At 47.9% G+C, this 20,808-nt stretch overlaps 2 protein-coding genes across 3 annotated transcripts in view; one reads left to right on the top strand and one right to left on the bottom strand.

Moving 5' to 3' along the window:
- Nucleotides 1-20,808, top strand: part of LOC147885385 (uncharacterized) — a 183,182-nt gene that overhangs the window by 129,189 nt on the left and 33,185 nt on the right. The window lies entirely within an intron of this gene.
- Nucleotides 13,273-14,937, bottom strand: LOC147885386 (uncharacterized). The gene is made up of 4 exons (XM_087396970.1): nucleotides 14,670-14,937; nucleotides 14,454-14,460; nucleotides 13,963-14,193; nucleotides 13,273-13,807 (listed from the first exon to the last, which is right to left on the bottom strand). The coding sequence occupies exons 1-4, from the start codon at nucleotides 14,935-14,937 to the stop codon at nucleotides 13,273-13,275; spliced, it is 1,041 nt and encodes a 346-aa protein (XP_087253096.1).

Genomic DNA, 20,808 nt, shown 5'->3' on the forward strand with positions numbered 1-20,808 from the left:
CAACCAGCACTCCTTTGTGGGCCGCAAAGGTTTTTTTGCAGGTTTTCATATATTCTATACTGGACATTTTTCTTTTTCGGGTGTTGTCATGCTTATTCATCATGATTTGCAGCCTGAGTTGGAGTATAATTATTTACATGGACATCACATTACTGTTAGATGCGCACTAAATGGAGATACTTTTCAACTTGCTTTAGTCTATGCCTCCCATATGATGATTTTACTTGCGACATGAGTTTAGATTACACATTGCGTTTATTTGCTCACTTTCTGGTCTTTATGACCTTGTGCTTTGGTTTGCCACTTATTGATGTGCCATTGCTCTTCAAAAGGTTCTTATTGGTGAATAATTCCTATTTGCAGCACTACCCCTTTTGGTCATGGTTAAGGGTCTCATTACCAGGCTCACCTTGCATTCTTTGTTAAATGTGGGTTGGGTATGGAACTATTTTTCTTCAGGTATGCAGATTTTGATTAAAGAATATGGCAAATGCTATCTGGGTGATTTACTCTGGACAGTGGCTGATGCAAAGGTTCAGATTCAGCATTTTACTGCTGTTGCGCAGCAACTCGATTGACTTCTAGTGAGCAAGCTGATTTTCAAGCTGCCCTTAATTGTTTGGCACAACATGATCAAAGGAAATTAAGGAAATATCAGCTTTGCTCTCGCCAAAAAACCATGCAGGATATGGGCTGTTCTTCCCAGGATTTTTGCAAAACCCTCCATACCTCTTGCAAGTTGCATTCTCTACATTGTCTATTGTGCCTAGACGGCTCCTGGACAATGAATAATTGTAGGCTATCTCATGGGCTATCCATAGATGCCACTTATACCTTGGTATGAGCCTTGTAGGCCTAGTTATAGTCAGTTAGGACTATTGGTACAGTTAGTTTATGTACCATCTAGGTTAGTTAGGGCAGTTAGCCCAAGGATTTTGTTATGTTGGCTCTCCCTTGAGCCTCCACACTTCAGTTTTGCAGCAATCTATTACAACATCTCGTTTTTCTCCATTGTGCTTCCATTGCTTCCAACACCCAACAGTGGTATTAGAGCAGGTCGGGAATCCATTCCCTTAGGCATTGACAGCTTTCTCAAGCTGTTTGGCAGCCTTTTGAGCCCTCATTCTTGCTGATTTGCTCAGTTTTTCGAGGTTTTCTACACATCTGTGAGGACCTGTGACCTCCTGGAGCATTTCTGTCGCATGAACTTCACTTTTGGCGCGGGAAATCGGTGTTCTGGAGCTTTTTCTGCTAAAAACGGTGCATTTACTGCACATTAATTGCTCGCAGCATCTGTACGAAAAACTGTATGGACCTGTCAGAGAATTTCCTACAACTGTACGGACTTGTCAGAGAGAATTCCGTACAACCGTACACTGCCAGAAATTTCGCACACTGTCAGAAATTCCGTACATTCTGTACGGAATGTCAGAAATTCCGTACATTCCCTGCAGTACGGAGCTGCCTCGGGGTGCATGCCAGCGGAGTTGCCTCGAGCTATGTGCCAGCATTTCGAAGTTGCCTCGAGTTGCGTGTCAGCATTTTGGAGCTGCCTCGAGCTGCGTGCCGGTGTTTGGAGCCATTTGGAGTTGTTGAATTAATCTGGAGACTTCTCTTTGAGCCCTTCCCTCCTCATTTGGCATCCCTTTGCCTTGGGTTGCGAGCTTCTCTCCATTTCTACAAGCTCTCCTCCTTGTGTGAGCACTTCTTTTGCTGTAATTCTCATTTGCAGCCCTCATTTGGTCGCTTTCAGAGCGTGTCACTACTATACATCATTGGGTAGGCCGTTGTTGCATTGGCTTTTTCACGCCTCTAAGAAACATTTGACTCGGGCGAAGAATGGTCGTGCCCGTTTCCTTCGTACCTTGAAGCTAAAGAAGGAAGGATGTTGCTTCTTCTGCGAGGACCGGGACCACACTAAGAATGATTGTCCTAAGCGCAAGAACCAGAAGCAAGCTCCGGGACCGAAGCTCCATGCGGGTCCGGCTACCAAAGTTAAAGGAGCTAATCAAGTTTTGATGACATGTATTTCTGTAAATGTCATTACCTGCCCACTTTCTTGTAATTGCACTTTTAATACTTCGTTATTTGGTTCCCATTATCTTTTTCGAGTTTATGGAGAAGTTAGGGACCAAAGAGTTCACATTCTCTTTGACCCGGGCAGCTCTCACAACTTTGTCAATTACAAACTTGTGCAGAAGATGGGGCTGTCCACGATACCTAGCGATCACACCTATGAGGTGCAACTTCCAGCTGGGAAGCAGTTTTGGGATCGCAAGATTGAAGCGCTTTCTATCCGGATTCAAGACTACACAACAGCTATGTGCTATGTCATGCAGTTGGAGCATGTGGACTTGTTAATCGGAATAATGTGGTTTAAAAACACACGATATTCGAATTGGATGGAGGGAAGATACTCTTTCTTTTTTGGATAAGGACACCCAATTTTGTATTCAGTGTGATAATATTTCCTCTTCTCAGGGACCGATTGTATCTGCGATGCAACTGCGGAATATATTAAACACTTCTCATTATGATGTGTATCAGTATGTTTTGATTCCGCTGTCTTCATTTGTTGTCTCTGTTAATAACAAGAATGATTTAAGTGTGTTTGAACACCGTGAATTGAGAACGTTGTTAGATGATTTCATGGATATATTCCCTGCTCAACTGCCGGAAGGTTTACCTCCAGAACGGGCAATAGACCATCGCATAGATTTAGTACCTGGGGCTCAATCTATTAGTGTTCCACCTTATAGGATGAGCCAGCTTGAGGAGGATGAGTTAGCTTCACAACTACAGGATTATTTGAATATGGGCTATATTCGCCCAAGTAAATCACCTTGGGGAGCACCTGTCCTCTTAAGAAAGAAGAAAGATACTTCATGGAGAATGTGTATAGACTATAAACGATTGAATAAAGTGACAATTAAGAATAGATACCCTCTACCTTGTTCCGATGATCTGATAGACCGTTTGGCCGGAGCAAAGTATTTCACTAAGATTGATTTGTGTACGGGTTATCACCAAATCTGTATCTATGCTAAACACGTAGATAGAACCGCATTCTGAACTAGGTATGGCCACTAGGAGTTTACCTTTTGGTTTGACCAATGCTCCTGTCACCTTCCAGCAAATGATGAACGATTTGTTCCGAGATTTTCTGGGCAAATTCGTTGTAGTGTTCTTAGATGACATCTTGGTATATAGCCGAATGCTAGAGGATCACATAGGACACCTCCGGATTGTCTTAGTTATTCTAAGACAGCATAAGCTCTATGCCAAGATGAGTAAATGTGACTTCTTTATGAAGGAGATCATTTACTTAGGACACAAGATTTCTTCTGAAGGTATTAGCATTGATGTGGATCGTATCGAGAAGGTTTTAGAATGGCCTATCCCTCAGACTATGAAACAACTTTGTTCTTTCCCAGGATTTACGGTATTTTTACGAAAGTCTGTGCGTGATTATTCACACATCACGACACCCCTGAGAAACATATTGAAAGGTTGTGGACATAGGTCTACCCAACCGATCTCTTGGAAGTCTCAGCCCAACAATATCAGCTTGAGATCTAATGTAGATACTCATAGCTTCAGCCACAAACAAAAAAAGAAAGGGGGCTAAATGGCATCCTTGACAGACTGATCTAGAGATGTGGAACCGGTCTCCCCTGACTTCTCCAATAAGTACCTGGCTATGGGTTGATCTATAGAGAGCAGATACCCCTCTAATCCAAGCATCTGCAAATCCGAAGCAGAGAAGAGTTCCCTCCAGAAAGCTCCAATCTACCATGTCATTAACTTTCTCAAAGTCCAGAAGTAGAATGGCGAGCCTTGTCCCATAGTGCATGGCCCACACAGAAGCCTCCCAAAATCAAAAAATGTTATCAAATATGCTTCTGCCATGTACAAAGCCCGTCTGCGAATCATGCCTGAGGTATGGAAGAATGGGCTGCAAACGAAGGCTGATTGCTTTCTCTAAAATCTTGTATAGAGTGCCCAATAGAGTGATAGGTCTCCATTGGGACACTAAATTCCTGCAACCACCTTTCGGAATAAGATGAATGAGACCCTCCGTAAGTGAGTCAGGCATCTCGCTAGATTCCCAAACACCGTGCAGGGCTGAGGTAGTTTGATCCCCAATCTGATCCCAAAAAGAAATGAAAAAAGGAGTCATTCCATCTGAACTTGGACACTTGCCCTTATGAAGGGCAGTAAGAGCAGTCCTGAATTCTGTGTTGGTGAAATGTGCATCAACTAAGACTCTCATATCAGGTTTCACCAACATAGGTATACACTGCCAAATAGCATCCCGAGCATCATCTCTGACCTGCATGTCTGGATCTGCTGTAAGAAGGGAGATATAGAAATCTGTAACAATATGCATTGATAGCATCATCATCTGTCTGTAGAATGCCATCAGAGTCAATACGCTGAGACACACTTTCTCTACTATGTTTGGGGCCAATAGTGGAGAAAACATGCTTATTGACTCTACATCCGATTTGAGTCCAGAATGACTCTCTAGCATGAAGTGCATACTCTGCTCTATGATCTAATAGTGTCTGATGCTGAGCCCTTGCTACAGCAAGGCGCTCCCAAACCCAAGCATCTGTAGGCCGTTTCTGCTCTTCTCTTCGAAGGGCTGCTAGCTGTTGATGAATGCCAACTTCTTGCTTGAAAACCTCACATCTCCTAGTGCGAGCAACCAAACGATACAAATCACTAATATCAGTGAGGGATGAAGCCACATGTGACGGGTGAGGTTGTCCATCCTATATGTGAGAATCCCACATCTGCAAAACAGCTTCCGTGAGGCCCTCCTCTACATAAAAGTCATCTGGAATCCTAATAATGGCAGAGTGTCCACTCATCCAAGGCTGTCAAAACCATCAAAATTACCGGAAATTGGTCTGAAGTGGACACCCCAGTGCTAATGCATACTGATCCACCTCTATCCAGAGTCCAATCATCCACATAAAATCTGTCAATCTGTGCATGGATAGACATCTGCATCCTCCTGTTTGACCAATAAAACACGAGTGACTGTGGCTGAGTTTTAAAAGCATTATCATACCAAGCATCTTTGCCACCAAACTGAATAGGAAGGCAGTCCTTGCTGCTCTCTCCAAAGAGTGAATCCCACCTTCTCTGCCCCCTTTTTTATGTGAAGGCATCTCAACCATGTTGAAATCTCCTCCAATAATCCAAGAAGTGTAATAGAGGACCAAGAGAGCAGTTCCTTCCATAGAAGAACACAGTCCCCTCTAATGTTTGGGGCATACATGTTAAGCAAACCAACCTTACGTTCCCCAATCTATAAAATAATCCACTAAGCTCTAGAGGGATAACCCTGTGTCCAACCACCGAGGGGAACATAGCAGAAGAAACAGAAATGCAAGTACCGCCCCTTGTACCGAGAGCTGGTGGCGACCAAAAGCGTGTCTTGAAAGTAACTTCCCTGACTTAGCACAATCTCTGGCATTTAGTTTGTGTTCCTGAAGAAATAGTATGTATATAGAACCACTGGTTACACCTGGATGAAGCTGGTTATGAATCAGCTGCATACGGCGGCGATGTGGCACTCTACCTAGGCCCTGAACGTTCTAGCTGACAATCCTCATCGACGAGAGGAGGTTGGGTGAAAGACCTTACTCGACCTGGTGACAGAGACAATCCTCTCCTGCGAAAAACCCCTCCTGTCAAGTGGGCAAAGAATCCCCACACCTGCAGAGGGGGAGGCTCTGGCTATAGGAATCTCGATAACAGCAGCCTCCCCTAAAGTGGAGGGAACAAACTCCTCCTCCATATCAAACTCTGCCATCTTTGCCAAAGCTGCAAAAGAGTTCCTGTGAGGCAGGTCTGGAGCCGGAGTGCGAAGAATCTCTACACACGGTGGTATGGAAGTGTTAACCCCCTTACCTCTATCAAGAGAAGTAACATGACCATGCAAAGAAGAAGGGGGCTGTTGAGGTGGAAGGTCAGGGGAGTGACGATCAGTGTGACTATTAGCTCTGACTCTCCTCACGGGTGAACCATGAGTGGGTAACCCCTCCTGCTCTGCAACTGGGGAACAACGGTAACCACATCAACACCAGAAACTATGAAAGGGATGTCACCTACCTGTAAAGATGAATGATGTGTGGCACCAGTGGCGTCCTCCTGTGTAGAAATAGAAGCAACAACCCACACCGGTACCCAACGGGGGACAACATGAATAGGAGGCGCTGGTACTGAAGGTCGTGGTCGAGTGGGTGGCGCCAAAGGCCCAAGATGATCTGTCAAAGGTCTGGTAGCACGTGTAGAGGGTGCATGTCATGCAGGCTATGTCGAAGTAGTGGTACGAGAACGGGCTGCACTAGAAGACCTTTTATGTATTTTCTTTTTCCTTGGGCAATCTTTGGCAACATGCGTGGGAATCCTGCATATGATGCTACCTCTATCCTGCTACCACTGGTCCTGTCTCCCTGCTACCTCTATCCTCTGTCTGAAGAATGAGCCATTGGGGCGCTAAAGTATGATATGGTCATCCGTCATGTTAGGGTCAGAAGCAATGACCCTAACTCGTGGCACCCCATCAGATTTGAGTGCCTCTGTTGTCGAAGAGGACATGCCAGAGAGGGGGGGATCTCTGGACCAAACCGAACACGGCTCCAATAGAGGCAAGGAGTCAATGGTAAACTTGTGGGAGGCAAGGGAATCTGATGAAGAGAGAAGTGACTTGACTATCCTCCTCCACAGGATCAAAACCCAAAGAAAAGTGCAACAAGAATATCTTCCGAGAGCTAAGTGCCAAGGGACTGACCTTGAAGACTGTAGCGGTTGAACCCAAAGAGTCAAAGACCACTTGGAAGAAACCTCATCCAAGCCAACGAACATATGTCAAGCGACTTGAAAGATCTCCAAGTAACGCTGACAGCATCCAGTCCCTTGCTTGTTATTTGGAAGGATGGGACCCATGGATACGTGCGAAAAGAGAAGTGGAACACTCAATCTTAGTGTCTTTCTTGAGCTGATGCAACTTGTCTTTTGAAGAAATAACAGTTTTCGCGGCCGATGGAAGCGGACGTTGATTGACGGAATGGGGATCCATTCGTCGATCAAGGCGGTGAGGCCGACTTGACACTATTCAGCTCCATCCGACCAACTAAATGCTGCTAGGATAAGGCTAGGATGAGGAGGAAGGAGGCTAGAAAGAGGAGGAGGGAGAAGGGGGGGGCTGAGGAGGAAGAAGAAAATTAGGGGAGGGGACAGAGAAGGCTGGGGGGAGAGAGGGGGAAGAAGGAGGCTGAGAGTGAAGGAGGGGGAGAGAGGCTAGGAAGGAGGGCAAGAGGGCGGAAGAGGGGGCATCAGGGGGCGAGGTGAGAGGTGTGGAGAGGAGGCAGCAAAGGGGCAAGGTGAGAGAAGTAGAGAGGAGGCAGCAGGGGGCAGGAGGGTAGGCAAGGAAAGGGCAGCAAATAGGCGGGGAAGGAGTCAGGCTGAGAGGCGGAGAAGGAGCCTGGAGAGGGGGAAGGCAGGGGTATTGTAAGAGGCGGGGAGAGGGGCGGCAGATATGCGGGGAAGGGGCAGGAGAGGTACGAGCTGAGAGGCGGGCTGAGAGAGCTAGGAGAGAGGGCAGGCAGGGGCGGGGTGAGGGGCAGGGAGAGGAGGCAACAGAGAGGCGGGCTGGGAGAGGGGAGGGGCAGCAAGCAGGTCAGGGAGGAGCATTGGCCTGTTTTGACTCGTTCTAGTTTCAAAGCAAATTTCTTCAAAATCTTCACCTTGGGTTGCAGAGATTTGGTTGCATAATGGACGCCAATCGCTCTCTTGGGCACCTGCTATAAAATTTAGGCTAAAGCCATCAGCTTACATCTGCAGCTTATTCTTATTCATGATACATAGATAGGCTTTGTGCATGATAGAAACATTTTTCATAAGATATTGGGAAGCTTTGAAATTGGGCCATACAGAGCAGCTAGAGGTTGGCCATTTTACTCTTGGATTTTGAGAAAGCATATGAAAGAGTAGACTGGGACACAAGGCCATACTAGGGCTAAGTGCTAACAAACCCCCTCCATGGTATGGCTGAAGTATCCTAGATACATCTTAGGGACACCTGGAAACTTTATCATGGTTGCACATATTCGTCCAAGATGGATATAGCAACCTATGACAGTACATGGAGATCAACATCATGTAACAAATGGTGCCAAGTGTAAGGCATGTCAAAAATCCTCAAACTTGGGCTGTGGTAGAGCCTTCGGGAAGAGATCTGCTAAGTTGTCCTTCTGTGGTAACATAGGACAATTGTATGTCTCTAGCTGACAGTCGCTCTCGAACATAATGGTAACGAACATCAATGTGCTTTGTGCATGCATGAAACACTAGGTTTCGCGCAATAGCCAATGCACTCTAGCTACCAGTGTAAATGGTAGTAGAAGCTAGTTAGCTTATGTCAAGATGTGCGAGTAGCTTACGGAGCAAGACACAGTGTACCATAGCTGTGAAGGCTGCCCTGTATTCAGCTTCACAACTGGAAGTAGCAACTACAGGCTGCTTCTTGCTGAACCATGAAATGCATGAAGATCCAAGCATGAAACAGTTGCTTGCCATTGTGAGACACTCTCGTGCCATAACAACCTGTGCAGTCACTGTTCGTGAAAGCATGCAAGACCAGTGGAGATTCATCACCATAGAATAGTCCCTAATTTTGTGTGGCCTTCAAGTAACGGAAGACCCGCTTCACTGCTTGCCAATGATGTGTACTAGGCATGTGCATGTACCTGCTCAACTGGGAGAAGATCAGGCCGGGTATGATATAAATAAATAAGGCAGCCCACAACCTGTTGATAAAGGGTGCACTCCCATCCTCAGAGGAGAAACGAAAGCCAGGGTCCAATGGTGTAGAAACTAGCTTGCAATCTTCAAACCGGATGCCCAAGTAATAGTGCAACCGGCCCATGTCTGTCATTGCAAATGATTTCTGCAAATCAGCTTTGAAATCTGCAATTTTTTCCATATCTGGCCCAGTGAAAAGCATGTCATTCATATAAAGAAAGAATAAAAAATTCCGCAGCTCTTCCTGTAAATCACCATGAAGGAAGGCGGTCTTAATGTCCCCATATCTGTGGGATGCAAGAGGAATGATGCACTGTATGGTCGTGCTGCGTGAGGTGGGAGCAAAGGTCTCTTCAAAATCAATGCCATGTTACTGTGCATAACTCTTTGCAACAAGACGAGCTTTGAAGTGGTCAACACTGCAATCAGCTTTCCTTTTGACCTAGAGAATCCCCCTCTGTGGAAGAGATTGACTGACAACCCATCATGTGGAATGATAGCATACTTGATGAGCATGGCAGACTACTTGGCACTTCTAATTATATGCACTAGTCTAGATGGGAGAGAGGCCCTGCGTCCTCTATGGGATCTTGGAAAGCTTTCATAAAACTTCTAGAGGATCGTAAATTACAATTGCTAAGTCACCTCCGAGGAAGGGCAAGGAGAATTCGGCAGATTGATGCAGCCATATATATCTATGCCAATTCGGGTCATTGCACTAGAGAGGTAGATGAGGATGCCTTGGTTCTCGTTGTTGAGACAGGGGGTAGGCTGTCTAGATCTACATATGATATTCTGTTGGGAATTCCTTTTCAGCTTGTCAGGATCTTAGGTTATGTGGAGCATGGTTCGGATTTACAATGGCACCTAGACCCGGACCCGCTTATCCTCTCTTCGGGCTTGTGGAGGATTTGGCTTTATGGAGGAGTACCCATAAAGATTTTACTGTGGGACCTTGAAGAGTGATGGAGGGCATCGAGAGAAGAGTATTCCCTCCTTTTGTTTCACAGTCAGTAATGCTAGGAGATTTCAGCTCAGTTGTAGAGGTTGGAGGCCTTCCCGAGCTTCTTATTGGTAGAATGTTCAGATGTTTGCTGATTTGCAGGAAGGTTTTTGGAGGAGATTCTAGAAATTCCTCAGGAATTGAAAAATTACTCTTATCTTTTGGCTTTTATTCATGGAGGAAGTGCAGTGAACTTATGGAGGTCTAAGTTCGGGGCAAACTCCACTTGTCCTTGTTGTTGTTCTATCGTGGAGACTATTCGGCATTGTCTAGGGGAGTGCAGACAGACGAGGATCAAATGGAAGGGGATTGCCAGGATTTTCAGTATGTTTCCTCCTTTTCCCTCCTTTTTATGACCTTGAGCTCGGTGGCCTAGCTCTCTCTTTATGTGCCTTAAGTCTTCTATGAGAGCGTGACTCTTCCTTGGCTCTCTCAATACGACGGCATTTAGCTGGGTCATGCTCTCTAGACGATGTTTCCTTTTCACTCTTCAGGCCCATGCATGCTTTTCTTGGGAGATACTAGCGAGTATTACAGCGTGGCATATCTAGAGAGCCAGATGCCTTGGATGGATCCTAGGTCCACCCTTCTCACACTTTGGCCATTATTTTGGAGAGATACTATTCGTACGCTGATGGTGGCTATTTGGACGAGCATACAAGGGACCTCATGAGCAACTTCTTCCAAGAGGGCCATTTTCCTTAGTTTTGTAAGTTCATGGGTTTCTACTTGACTGGTCTTTGTGCCTTTCATTTGTTAGTTTGTCTTAGGATCTTCACTTTGGATTCTTTGCCCCTACAACAAAGCTGAGCATGTGTTCCCTTTTGCTTCATATTGCATGTCTTCATGATCCCTATTAGTGTTGGGTATTCTTCTTGTGAAATCGCTAGTTCATCGTTTCTCGTCTCAAACTCTGCTTCCAAAAAACTAGAGCAATATTGGCTATCACTTGATTCTTTGTGATATCTACTTGGATGTCATGTTTCTTACCTTTTGTGTCCACTTCTATGGTCATCTCTTCTTTTTTTGAATTCCATCTATGTACTAGTAATATTTCTAATTGTAGAAACCAACTTGAAGTAGGATGTGTACTGCGTTCGAGTAGTGGTCCATTGCCTTTCTCCTTCTTCAGCTCCCCAAATTCGGCTTACCACAGTTTCAAGAATCTTCTCTCACTATTGCCTCCTTTCCTTTTTGCTTCATCTTGTTCATCCATTCTTATCAGCTTATGCTTGAGCTCTTGTACCAGTAGCTGTAGTAGACGGATTTTTTTGTCCTGCATTTGGCAACTGTAAGCCCAACTCTTCTTGGAATTGAGTTAATTGCCTGGGGTAGGTCTTTGGAAAAAGAGTAGGAGTGTTTAGAGTTGGCAGTGCATAGCTCTTGCTCGTAGATCCTTATTCTTGTTGCTATTTGTACTCTAGGGTCCATGTTTTTCCTCTTCTCTCTTTGACTCCCCAATTGCCCTTCCCCCTGGACTAGGTGGGGGGGGGGTTCCTCCTAGTCTAGAGATACCATTTCTACACCAACTTGTGTTCGTTTTCAGATTTTTGAAATCAATTAAGCTCAAACTGAGCACCTTATTGACATAATGGGACAAATTTTATGAAGCATGCCATAGGTTTCAAGCCTTATTGCAGGTCTACATAGGCTCTCTCCGCTCAGCCCAGCCCATACCAGCCCACTTCTTTCTCTGCTTAGCCCAGCCCGCTCCCCACTACTCAGCTACGCTCCTATCCACTCCGCCCACCCTTCTGTGCATTATTCTCCTCTCCTCCTCCCCGCTCAGCTCCACTCATCTCTGCCCAGCCCAGTCCAATCTACTTGTCTCCCAGTCAATCCATCCCTCTCCGCTTAGCTCCATTTCAGCTTCTCCTTCCTAGAGTTTTGCACTTACATGTGGGCACGACCTTGGAAAGCTAAGGGGTAGGGCCTTAAGATGTGGGTATTTCCCCTACGTATTAAGGCCTTGGGGGTGAAGTAGTGAATAAGTCCAAAGAGGGGACAAAATACCCTTAGGACCCAAGTTGGCTATTGGTTTGGCTTTAAAAGGTCCCACTAGAGGGGCCAAGGGGCAAATTCATTGGTTGGGCCTTAAAAAGGTCCCACTAGAGGGGCCAAGGGGAAATTCATTGGTTGGGTCTTAAAAGACACCACTAGAGGGGGCATTGGGGGCAAATGCGGGGGGGGGGGGAATGCCACGTGGCATTTTCCCTTCCCTGGATGCATTTGGCAAGGTTCATGGTGGAGGAAAAGGTGGGAAATATCATGGGCGTCGTATAGGAGCTGGGAGAGAAACTTTGGTTGCACGGACGGGCTGATTTTGACGCTCTTTGATGCATAGATCTTCCTTAGGGAACTGCACACAACAGTTTTGGTCGTTGTGTGGCTATTTGGGAGTCCGTACAGGAGGTTGGGCATCCATTTGCAGCTTCGTGGGCTGCTGGTACGATGAACAGCCAGCACTAGAAAGGCTTCAGCGCTTGCTGCTACACTGCTTGAGGGCCTGGCTGCTCAGAAGGCCAAGTACACAGGCCAAGAATCGCTGGTCTCATTTTATTGTCTCTTTCTCTTCCTTTTCCTCAGTCATTGCTGTTGTATGAGCAGGCTAAGATGACTTATAGACAAGGCAATGCATAATTGGGGCTGGATTGCTCAAGGTTGTGTATGAGCTCGTTTGGATGCTCCTTGATTGACCAAGGTAAGCTGGTTGTCTTCTCTTTATCCTGGCTCAGCTTGTGAGGAGTGTTTTGGAGAAGCCTACTTGGAAGGGGGGTCTACATTGGATGCTTGCAGTTCAGGTTCTTGCTTCCGAGATTTTGGGCTGATCAGTTATGCGCTTACCCATTGCTTGGGTATTTGAGTGAGTCCATGGGCACCCATGACAGTGAGGGGAGTTGAGCATAGTCACAAGAAACGTTTCGTCCGTTTCGTTGTTTCGACAGGTTTTGTTTCGTTTCGTTTCAAATCTTCGGACGAAATGGATAGGTTTCGAAATGATACTTGATAAATATAAGGATAGGGGCAGATAAGACATGTTATATTCAAGTTTAGAGTGAACAAAGAGAAATACAAGTGTGAAGTGACAAGTCCTTAGTCAAGACACCCAGTGTCTAGCCTCTAGGTAATCCAAAACACAAACACATTCAGAATTCAAGTCTCCTTTCTCAAGTTTCAAATTTAGACCAATTAATATTTATGGAGTCAAAACTTAAAAGCATATTGACATTGGACATTGGATTCTAGCATCTAGAGATATGAACATCGTTGATTCATTGAAATTTGAATCTAGATATATGAGTCATTACTTTCTAAAATGTCAAGTAAATATAAGTTCCCAAAATAGACATATGAAATAATAAGTTCCCAAAGTGACGAGTTGTAAGCTCAAACTTCAAAGTTCCAAAAATGAGTAGCATGAGTGATAACAAATCATAATTTGAAACTACTCAGTGCTCACTACTTTCTCTACCAAGTTCACTATCACTATCTGCATCTTCATCTGTGGATTCTGTGCCATTGGAACTCTCTTCCCTCTCAACCCTTGCTACCATCTCCTCAAAGGAATCACTACTATGACCACTAGTAGCAAGGGTACGACCACGATCTCGTTGGCGTCTATAATAGCGTGGTGAAGATGAAGTGCCAATGCTTGCAATCAAGGGTGGTGCACTAGTAAATGCTTGTGCAATAACCCTTGATTGCGAACGTGTGACGCGTCGAAAGCGTGCCTCATCCTTTCGAAGAAAATCATATGCTATATCCTCATCGCTGCGCCTTTGGATGAATGATATATCAATATTCTCCCCTCGAGCCAAGCCTCGCTCAAGCTTTCTTAGAACTTCAGGATCAACCTCTTTCACCTTCCAATGTAACACTTCAGCCCCTTCAGCCCTACTGGTACTTTCTTTGTCTTTGAACCGCTCCAAGAGACGAAGGTTGGCATTTACATAGACCAACCCATCAAGCTGTGATGTGCTCAATCTGTAACATGATACATCACATAAAACGTAAATATTTTGAACTAAAACAAGATTGAAAATGCATCTAGATTCTAATTAGTCATGATTCGTAAAATTGGAGAAGACTCAAGACTCAAGAAATGCATCCAACCATTCATAACTTATAAGTTGGATTACCTATTTCTTTTCTTAGTATGGATGTCCGCACATATGCTCCATATGCGCTCAGCTGATCCACTAGTACAATCCTGTGATAAAACTCGAAGAGCTAAACTTTGCAAAGTGGGAGTAAGTCGCCCATTTATCTCCCACCATGATACAACAAATTTCCTTTGCTCTAGACTCATAGCCACATCTCGCCTGAATTGGCTACGGTCATGAACATAGAGGACAGACTCTCTTTCAATCCTATAAGATGAGTCATGGACATTGCTTTAGTGTTAGATAGGAATTAGGATAATGATTCATGAAGTAGACTTTAAAGGCATGCATGCCAGAGTCAAAAGAGGTTGCAAGTAAAAGCTAATTGATCGTACAATATAGTAGAGTCTAGAATCAAGAATCAAGATACTTAGAAGTTAGTACTCACATTCCTTGCTCTTCAGAGGGGATAACTGTATCCACATAGGATGTCCATCCATTCATAAGAACAATATCGGACCAATGACTTTCCTGCTTGTACAATGGATGCACCATGTAGGAAACAATATGGATTGGTTTATGAAACCAGTTCCATCTTTTTGTCCATATGGCACGAAGATCATCCACCCTGTAAATTGCAATATATTAAATTTCAATACTATGTATAAATAAACATTCTCTAAATTCTATGTAGCAGCTCATGAGTCATGATAGAATCACTAAAGAGTTTGCATATCTATGACTTGAGAGAGATCTACAATTGAGCATACTCTCTTTAAGCTGTTGCATGTAGTGATAAAGATGACTCATTGTACTTCCCTCATGGTCAAATAATCTTAAAATGAAGTACAAAGGTGCAATGGCAGCCTTTATGGCTGCAGCTTCTTCCCAAAACATACTGTCCAAGATGTATGAAGTGATTGTACATGCCTCCGCTTTGCGGCTTCCTCTCCAAGCTTCCCACTCTTCACTACAAACGAGACGCCTAAGCGCATCTTTCGTTTGTGTCATCCTACAAATTTAGGACAAGTTAAGAATCAAAATTTGAATACATAAGTATTAAGAATTGAAATGAACTCTCAATTGGCTAGCTAAAAAAGGATGTTGACTTACCTTTGAAGAACAAGAAAGAGATAGCCAAATCTTGTCTTAGATGGCTTCACAAGATCATACTTGCATACTACTTTGAAAAGAGCTAATACAATGCTCTTTCTTGTTATGAACTTGATGATTTGGCTTGCTTTATTAAGAGTAGATTGCACCCAATCCAACTTGGCAATGTCCTCCATCATCAAGTCCATCGAGTGAGAAGCACATGGAGTCCAAACAATGCTTTTATAATCTCTCTCAACCAATTCTCCCATCTTGGCACAATTGGAGCCATTGTCAGTAATAATTTGGACCACATTTTGTGGCCCAACCTCCTCAATGGCATTTTTAATGTGTCCATAAATCCATTCCCCAGTGATACTCCCTCCTGAAAACACATCTGGCAGTGCCCCTCGTGCCCCATCTGCCTCAGCCAGCTGCCAACTGGTAGCCCCTTGTGGGCCACCATCCACAGAAAGTAAGAGATCTTCCTCGGCCGCCAGCTTGCCCAAAGAGTCTTCCAGAATGTGCGAAGAAAGACCAAAGATATCCCTTGGGCATACCAACTGTGTGCTTGTGTGGGTAGCCCGCGCTGGAGAGCCCCAAGAGCACGCCTACCAGTACCCGCACTGTGAGAGAAGAAGGGGGTAGGGTTCTCTGAGGTCTCCAATGGTGGCTAGCGCCACTCCCCTGGGTCCCACTCCACCTCTGTCAAGGAACGGCCCTCCCAGATCCAGAGTCTCCAGTCCTAGTCCTGCATAATCAGGGGGTCTATATGCCACGTTTTCCTTTGCAGCCCTATGATGCGAAGGTGCTGCCAGGGAAGTTGGGGGTCGATCACGGCCTCTCTGCTCTGGAGACGGCTATCATCGGCGACGGAGAAGAAGTGAATCGAGGAGTCTGAGAAGAGGCCTGCAACCACCAAAGGAATGCCACGGGGTGTGAACTGCCCTAGCCACCTCTCATCTCTCGGGAGGAGCAGTCTAGTGACCATGCGAATCCTCCAACCTGCAGGAATGGCAGCATCGATCTCCGCTCGTCGAGCCTGCATCCCACGTGCCGTACCTACTGCTGCTGCGAGCTCACTTGGGCTCAGCTGGCTATAGATGTCCCTCCAAACCCGGAGCGCCCAAGGGATATGGGATCTCTCTCCAAGCTGGCGACCTGTATCATCGGTCACTTGGCTGCTCCAGATCAGGGGTTGTCTGTCTATCTCCTCTCGGCAGCTAGGGGGAACCTAGGAGAGGCTGTGTCGCAACTTCCTCCAGACCGAGACGAGGCTACGGAGGAAGGGGGAACGGGGCTGAGTCAGTGGGGCAGAAGTGAAAATCCACCGGATAAACGGCTGCCAATCACCCCCTCTCTGGGGGGTACACGCGCTGAGACCATGCTGAAGCAAGAGCTTCCACGTCTGCCCTCCTGGGGTTAGACTGCGGATGACTAACTTGCCAAGTAATGCCTGACTCTGTAGTTCTGGATCTATGACGCCAAGGCCGCTCTCTGTCTGGGGGAGAATGACCGTCTGCCAGGCGACCCGGGCTCTGGTGGTGCCGAAATTATCTGAGCCAGACCAAAGGAAGTTCTGCACCAGTCTCCTCAGCTTGGGCTACACACGATCTCGAGAAACACCAGCAAGAGGCCACGTACCAAGCGGTGGCAAGAAGGACCTGGTTGACCACAAGGGCCCTGCCTGCCAAGGATAGCCGAGCCGTGCTCCAGAAGGCTAGCTTCCGTCGTATGGAGACTAGGACCGGTAAGAACTGCTGAGCCGGCGTGATATCCAAGACTACCTGGAATCCTAGGTAACGTGTCGTCTGTCCTCTAGGGATCCAGCGAAACCCCAAGAAAATACCCCACTGTGAGCTGGCTCCCGGATCCGTAAGAAAACCAACTGACTTATGCCAGTTGATTTTCGCCCCAGCGGCTAGGGACTCGATATCATCCTGCACATACAGGGCTGTGTCGCCTGCATACTCGGAGTCCAGAAGTTCTGCATCGTCCCGAATAGGGAGGCGCATCCCTCGAAGACTAGTGGTACGGGCTCGTAGGAAGTGAGTCATGGCCTCCGCAAAAAATAGGAAGAGGTAGGGCGCAAGCGGGCAGCCCTGACACACCGAGCGCTTGAGGGTGAATCTCTCCCCCATCCTGCCGCTGATGATAACCCGGCTGGAGGCCGACCTGTAGAGGCTAGCAATACCTATGATCCACTCGTCCGGGAAACCGAACCGAGAGAGTGTACCTTCCAAGAAGAACCAGTCTACCCTGTCGTACGCCTTCTCAAAGTCAAGGAGTATGGCAAGGTGCTGGCCACTGTGCTGGGCCCACTCCGTCGCCTCTGAGAATGTGAAAATGTTGTCCAAAATGCTGCGATCTTGGACAAAACCAGTCTGGGTGTCATGGATCAAGTCATGTAGCAGGGGGCCGATGCGGCTACTGATCATCTTGGCGAGGATTTTGTATGCAGTCGGGAGGAGGGTGATAGGGCGCCACTGTCTGATCTCCTGACGGTCCCCCCCTTTGGGGATGAGGCAAATCAAGCCTGTCGCAAGGCTCTCTGGCATCTGTTCGCTGGAGAAGATATGCTGGAAGGCTGCGAGCAAGGGCTGGTGGACCTGCTCCTAGAAGGTGGTGAAGAAAGCTCTGGAGAGCCCATCCTCACGTGGGCATTTGTGCCCATCAATAGCGCTCACCGCATCCTGCATCTCGGCCACGGTGAAAGGGGCGAGAAGGGAATCACTCATGCTAGGCTGCACGAGCGACGGTGTATACCTCCACACCTCCTCCCTACAACGGCGGGCACGAGGGTCTGGGGGCTCCTGCTGAAACAGGGATCTGTAGAAATCTGTCGCCAAGTCCCGAACCTCGTCTGGATTTGTCCTGACACTACCATCCTGCGCTCTAAGAGATCGGAGTTGTTCCCCTGCTGACCTCTGGCCATGAGTCCTGAAGAACTCTCTGCACATCAGGCCGCCTTTCCTAGCCCAGAAGGACTTGGAAGCATGAAACGAGAACTCTGAGCGTCGCTGGGTGATCTCCTCTAGCATGGCTCGGGCTCTAACCTCCTGCCGTCTGAGCTCCTCAGAGCCTGGAGAAGATGGCTGCATCCGCTGTATCGATGCGAGATCTTGTCTGAGACCCCTCTCCTTCGCCCACCACTGCTGCCTGACCTGAATCGCCTTCTGATGACAGATGAGACTAGACTGAGCTACCTATGCTGCCATATCCCCCATGGGGTCCCAATCCTGCTCCCACAGGTCCACTATCCTGCTGCGAACCGCTGCTCTGGAGTAGATGGAGTTTGGGATCCGGCATGAGCGTGGAGGTAAGGAGTGAGAGGCTGAGTCCAGGACTAGGATGACTGGGGCATGGTTAGAGAGGGTCGTCCTTGGAACCACTCCTGACTCTCCACCTCTGCCAAGTGCCCAATCGCTGACGTAGAAACGGTCCAACCGCTCCAGAAGTCTGCCTCCCTCCCTCCTGTAACCCCAAGAGAAGTCCAGACTCCCTGTCCATCTGCAAAAGGAAGGCTCCCTCTAGCTGTCCCAACCTCCCACAGCGAACAAGAAGGAGTCCCAATCTGCCTGCTCTGCCTGAGCTATACCGAGGAACTCTGGGATCCGTCCCTGCTGATCCTCTAAGGTCTCAAGGTTATTGAAGTCCCCTCCTACAATCCAAGAATCCATCTCTGGCAATAAGTCTGTCAAAGAGCTCCAAAAAGCGGCTCTCTGTCTGAGTTCGGTCGGGGCATAGATATTGAGGATGCGGATGCGGGATCCCTCAATATTCAAGCCCACCCAAAGTGCTCGTCCTGGGATTAGGGTGCCAAAACCACACACATGCTGAACTAGAGAAGCGTCGATGGAGGTACAGACACCCCCGCTCCTCCCCTGCTCGCCAATGGAGGTGTGGGAGCGTCTCGTGAGGACCTTCCACACAAATACTGGTCTGAGAAGCCGAAAGCTTGTGTTCCTGCAATAGGAGCACATCTACCCTTCCCACCAAGGGTGGCTGGAGCTCCTGTCTGAGCACCATCTTCCTGGGGCCACGGGTTCCTGATGAGTGGAACTCGTTGCTGTTCCAAGAGATAATGCGTATACTCATGAAGAGGGGAGATGGGCCACAAACAGCTGTTTGCTTGCGGTCGGTGTCGAGGTGGTCGGAGGATGTCTAGTGTGCAGTCGAAGGCGCTTCTGTGAGGGTTTCGAAGGAGAGGCCGGATCATCGGACCCATCCTCTAAAACCTTCAACAGGGGGGCCCTTCGTCCCATGGTGGTAAGCTCTCTCTAACCAACTCGACGCCTCTGCCAGGGAAATACTGTAGAAACCGGCTACCTCTGAGGTCCTCCACGGGCGAAGCCCTTCCGCGTAGACCCATTCCAGAGGCGGTCGAATAATGACCAAAAGGCAGAAACGTTTGGCGCTGTGGCGCCATCGCAGACGAACGTTACCCTCCTTCCACTGCTGCTGAAGAAGCTCCGCTGCTCTACTATCGATCCAGTCCTGCACCTGCTCTTGGGACTAATCTCAAATCGTCTCCCAAACGTTTTCATTCGTCCATTGCTCATTCCCGTCACTGGTGATAGTGAAGGAATAGCTAGGACCATCGTGGGGGGCAAGGACGGACACCTTACCCTTCGCCCCCTTTCGGAGAAAGAAGATGTTGATGTCTAGGCATTCAGGGAAGGAGCCAATACCCGCTGCATCCAAATAATCCCAGGGTCCTGCTCGGTAAAACTTCAACGGTAGAGCTCTAGGAGCAGCCCTAGGGTGTGGGGACGAGGATGAGGAGTCTGAGGTGCTGGCTGTCGAACAAGCTGGAGTGGTATTGGCCATTTGCGGGGAAGGGCCTCTCCCCTCCGCCGGGTTAGGAGGGATAGGCGCAGGGGAAGTCTGTGCTGGCTTCGGGGCCGTAGGTGGCGCAGGCGGAGGGGGGATTCCCTCGGGATCATGCTCGAGGGAGAGGGGGGGGCTGAAACCAACGGTGCGGGGGGGGACCGAGGAGGAGGGGGAGGTAGGGGGACCGAGGAGGAGGGGGGGCGGGGTGAAGGATGAGGGGGAGGCTGGCTGATCTTCTCCTTCCCTTTCTCCTTCCCCTTACCGGGCTGCTGTTGATTGGTGACCACAGGGGGCTCTTGCTGTAGATGGGAAGGCTTTTTTGGTCCTGTTTTGTTTCCTTTCCGTTTTCTTTTGACCTCATTCCAGCCTTCCCCTTAGGGAGGCGGGGGGGGTGTCGATGCCTGGCGGGGGGGATCCTGAGTTGCCTGGATGGGGGCCTTCTGAGGTTCTGTCATCGTGAAGCGAGGGCAGGAGCGCACCTGGTGCCCGAAGCCGTGGCATCTTAGACACTGATCTGGGCGACCAGTGACCATAATGCGCTGCGTCACCACACCTGAGTCCGTCTCAATCTCGAACTCCGAGGGGATACTCTGCGGATCTAGGACTGCCACTTTGACACGTGGCACCCCTTGGGCTGCCGCCGCATCAACGAAGGTGTCTTGCATGAGCTAGCCAAAGTGCGCCCCCAGGTCCTTGATGATCGAGCGAAGCTCGGTTGCGAAGCCTGGGAAAATGAGGGTAACTGGATGGCGAGGAATGCGGAAGCGGGCATCAAAGTCCGCTACACTGAAACCCCTATACCATGGGACCATAAGGATGATCTTCCCACCCACAGAAGTAGGGGACCGTCTGACCATATCGCTCGTAGCCTGTGCTGACAGCCAGAAGTTACCATGTCCCATGAGTGCAACCTCCTCAATGTGGCTGTCCTCAAGGTAGAGGGTGGACTGCAACCAA

The sequence above is a fragment of the Dipteris shenzhenensis genome, chromosome 25, assembly GCF_047967505.1.
Source record: "Dipteris shenzhenensis isolate YYH24624 ecotype China chromosome 25, Dip_SZ_1.0, whole genome shotgun sequence".
NCBI classification, from domain to species: domain Eukaryota; kingdom Viridiplantae; phylum Streptophyta; class Polypodiopsida; order Gleicheniales; family Dipteridaceae; genus Dipteris; species Dipteris shenzhenensis.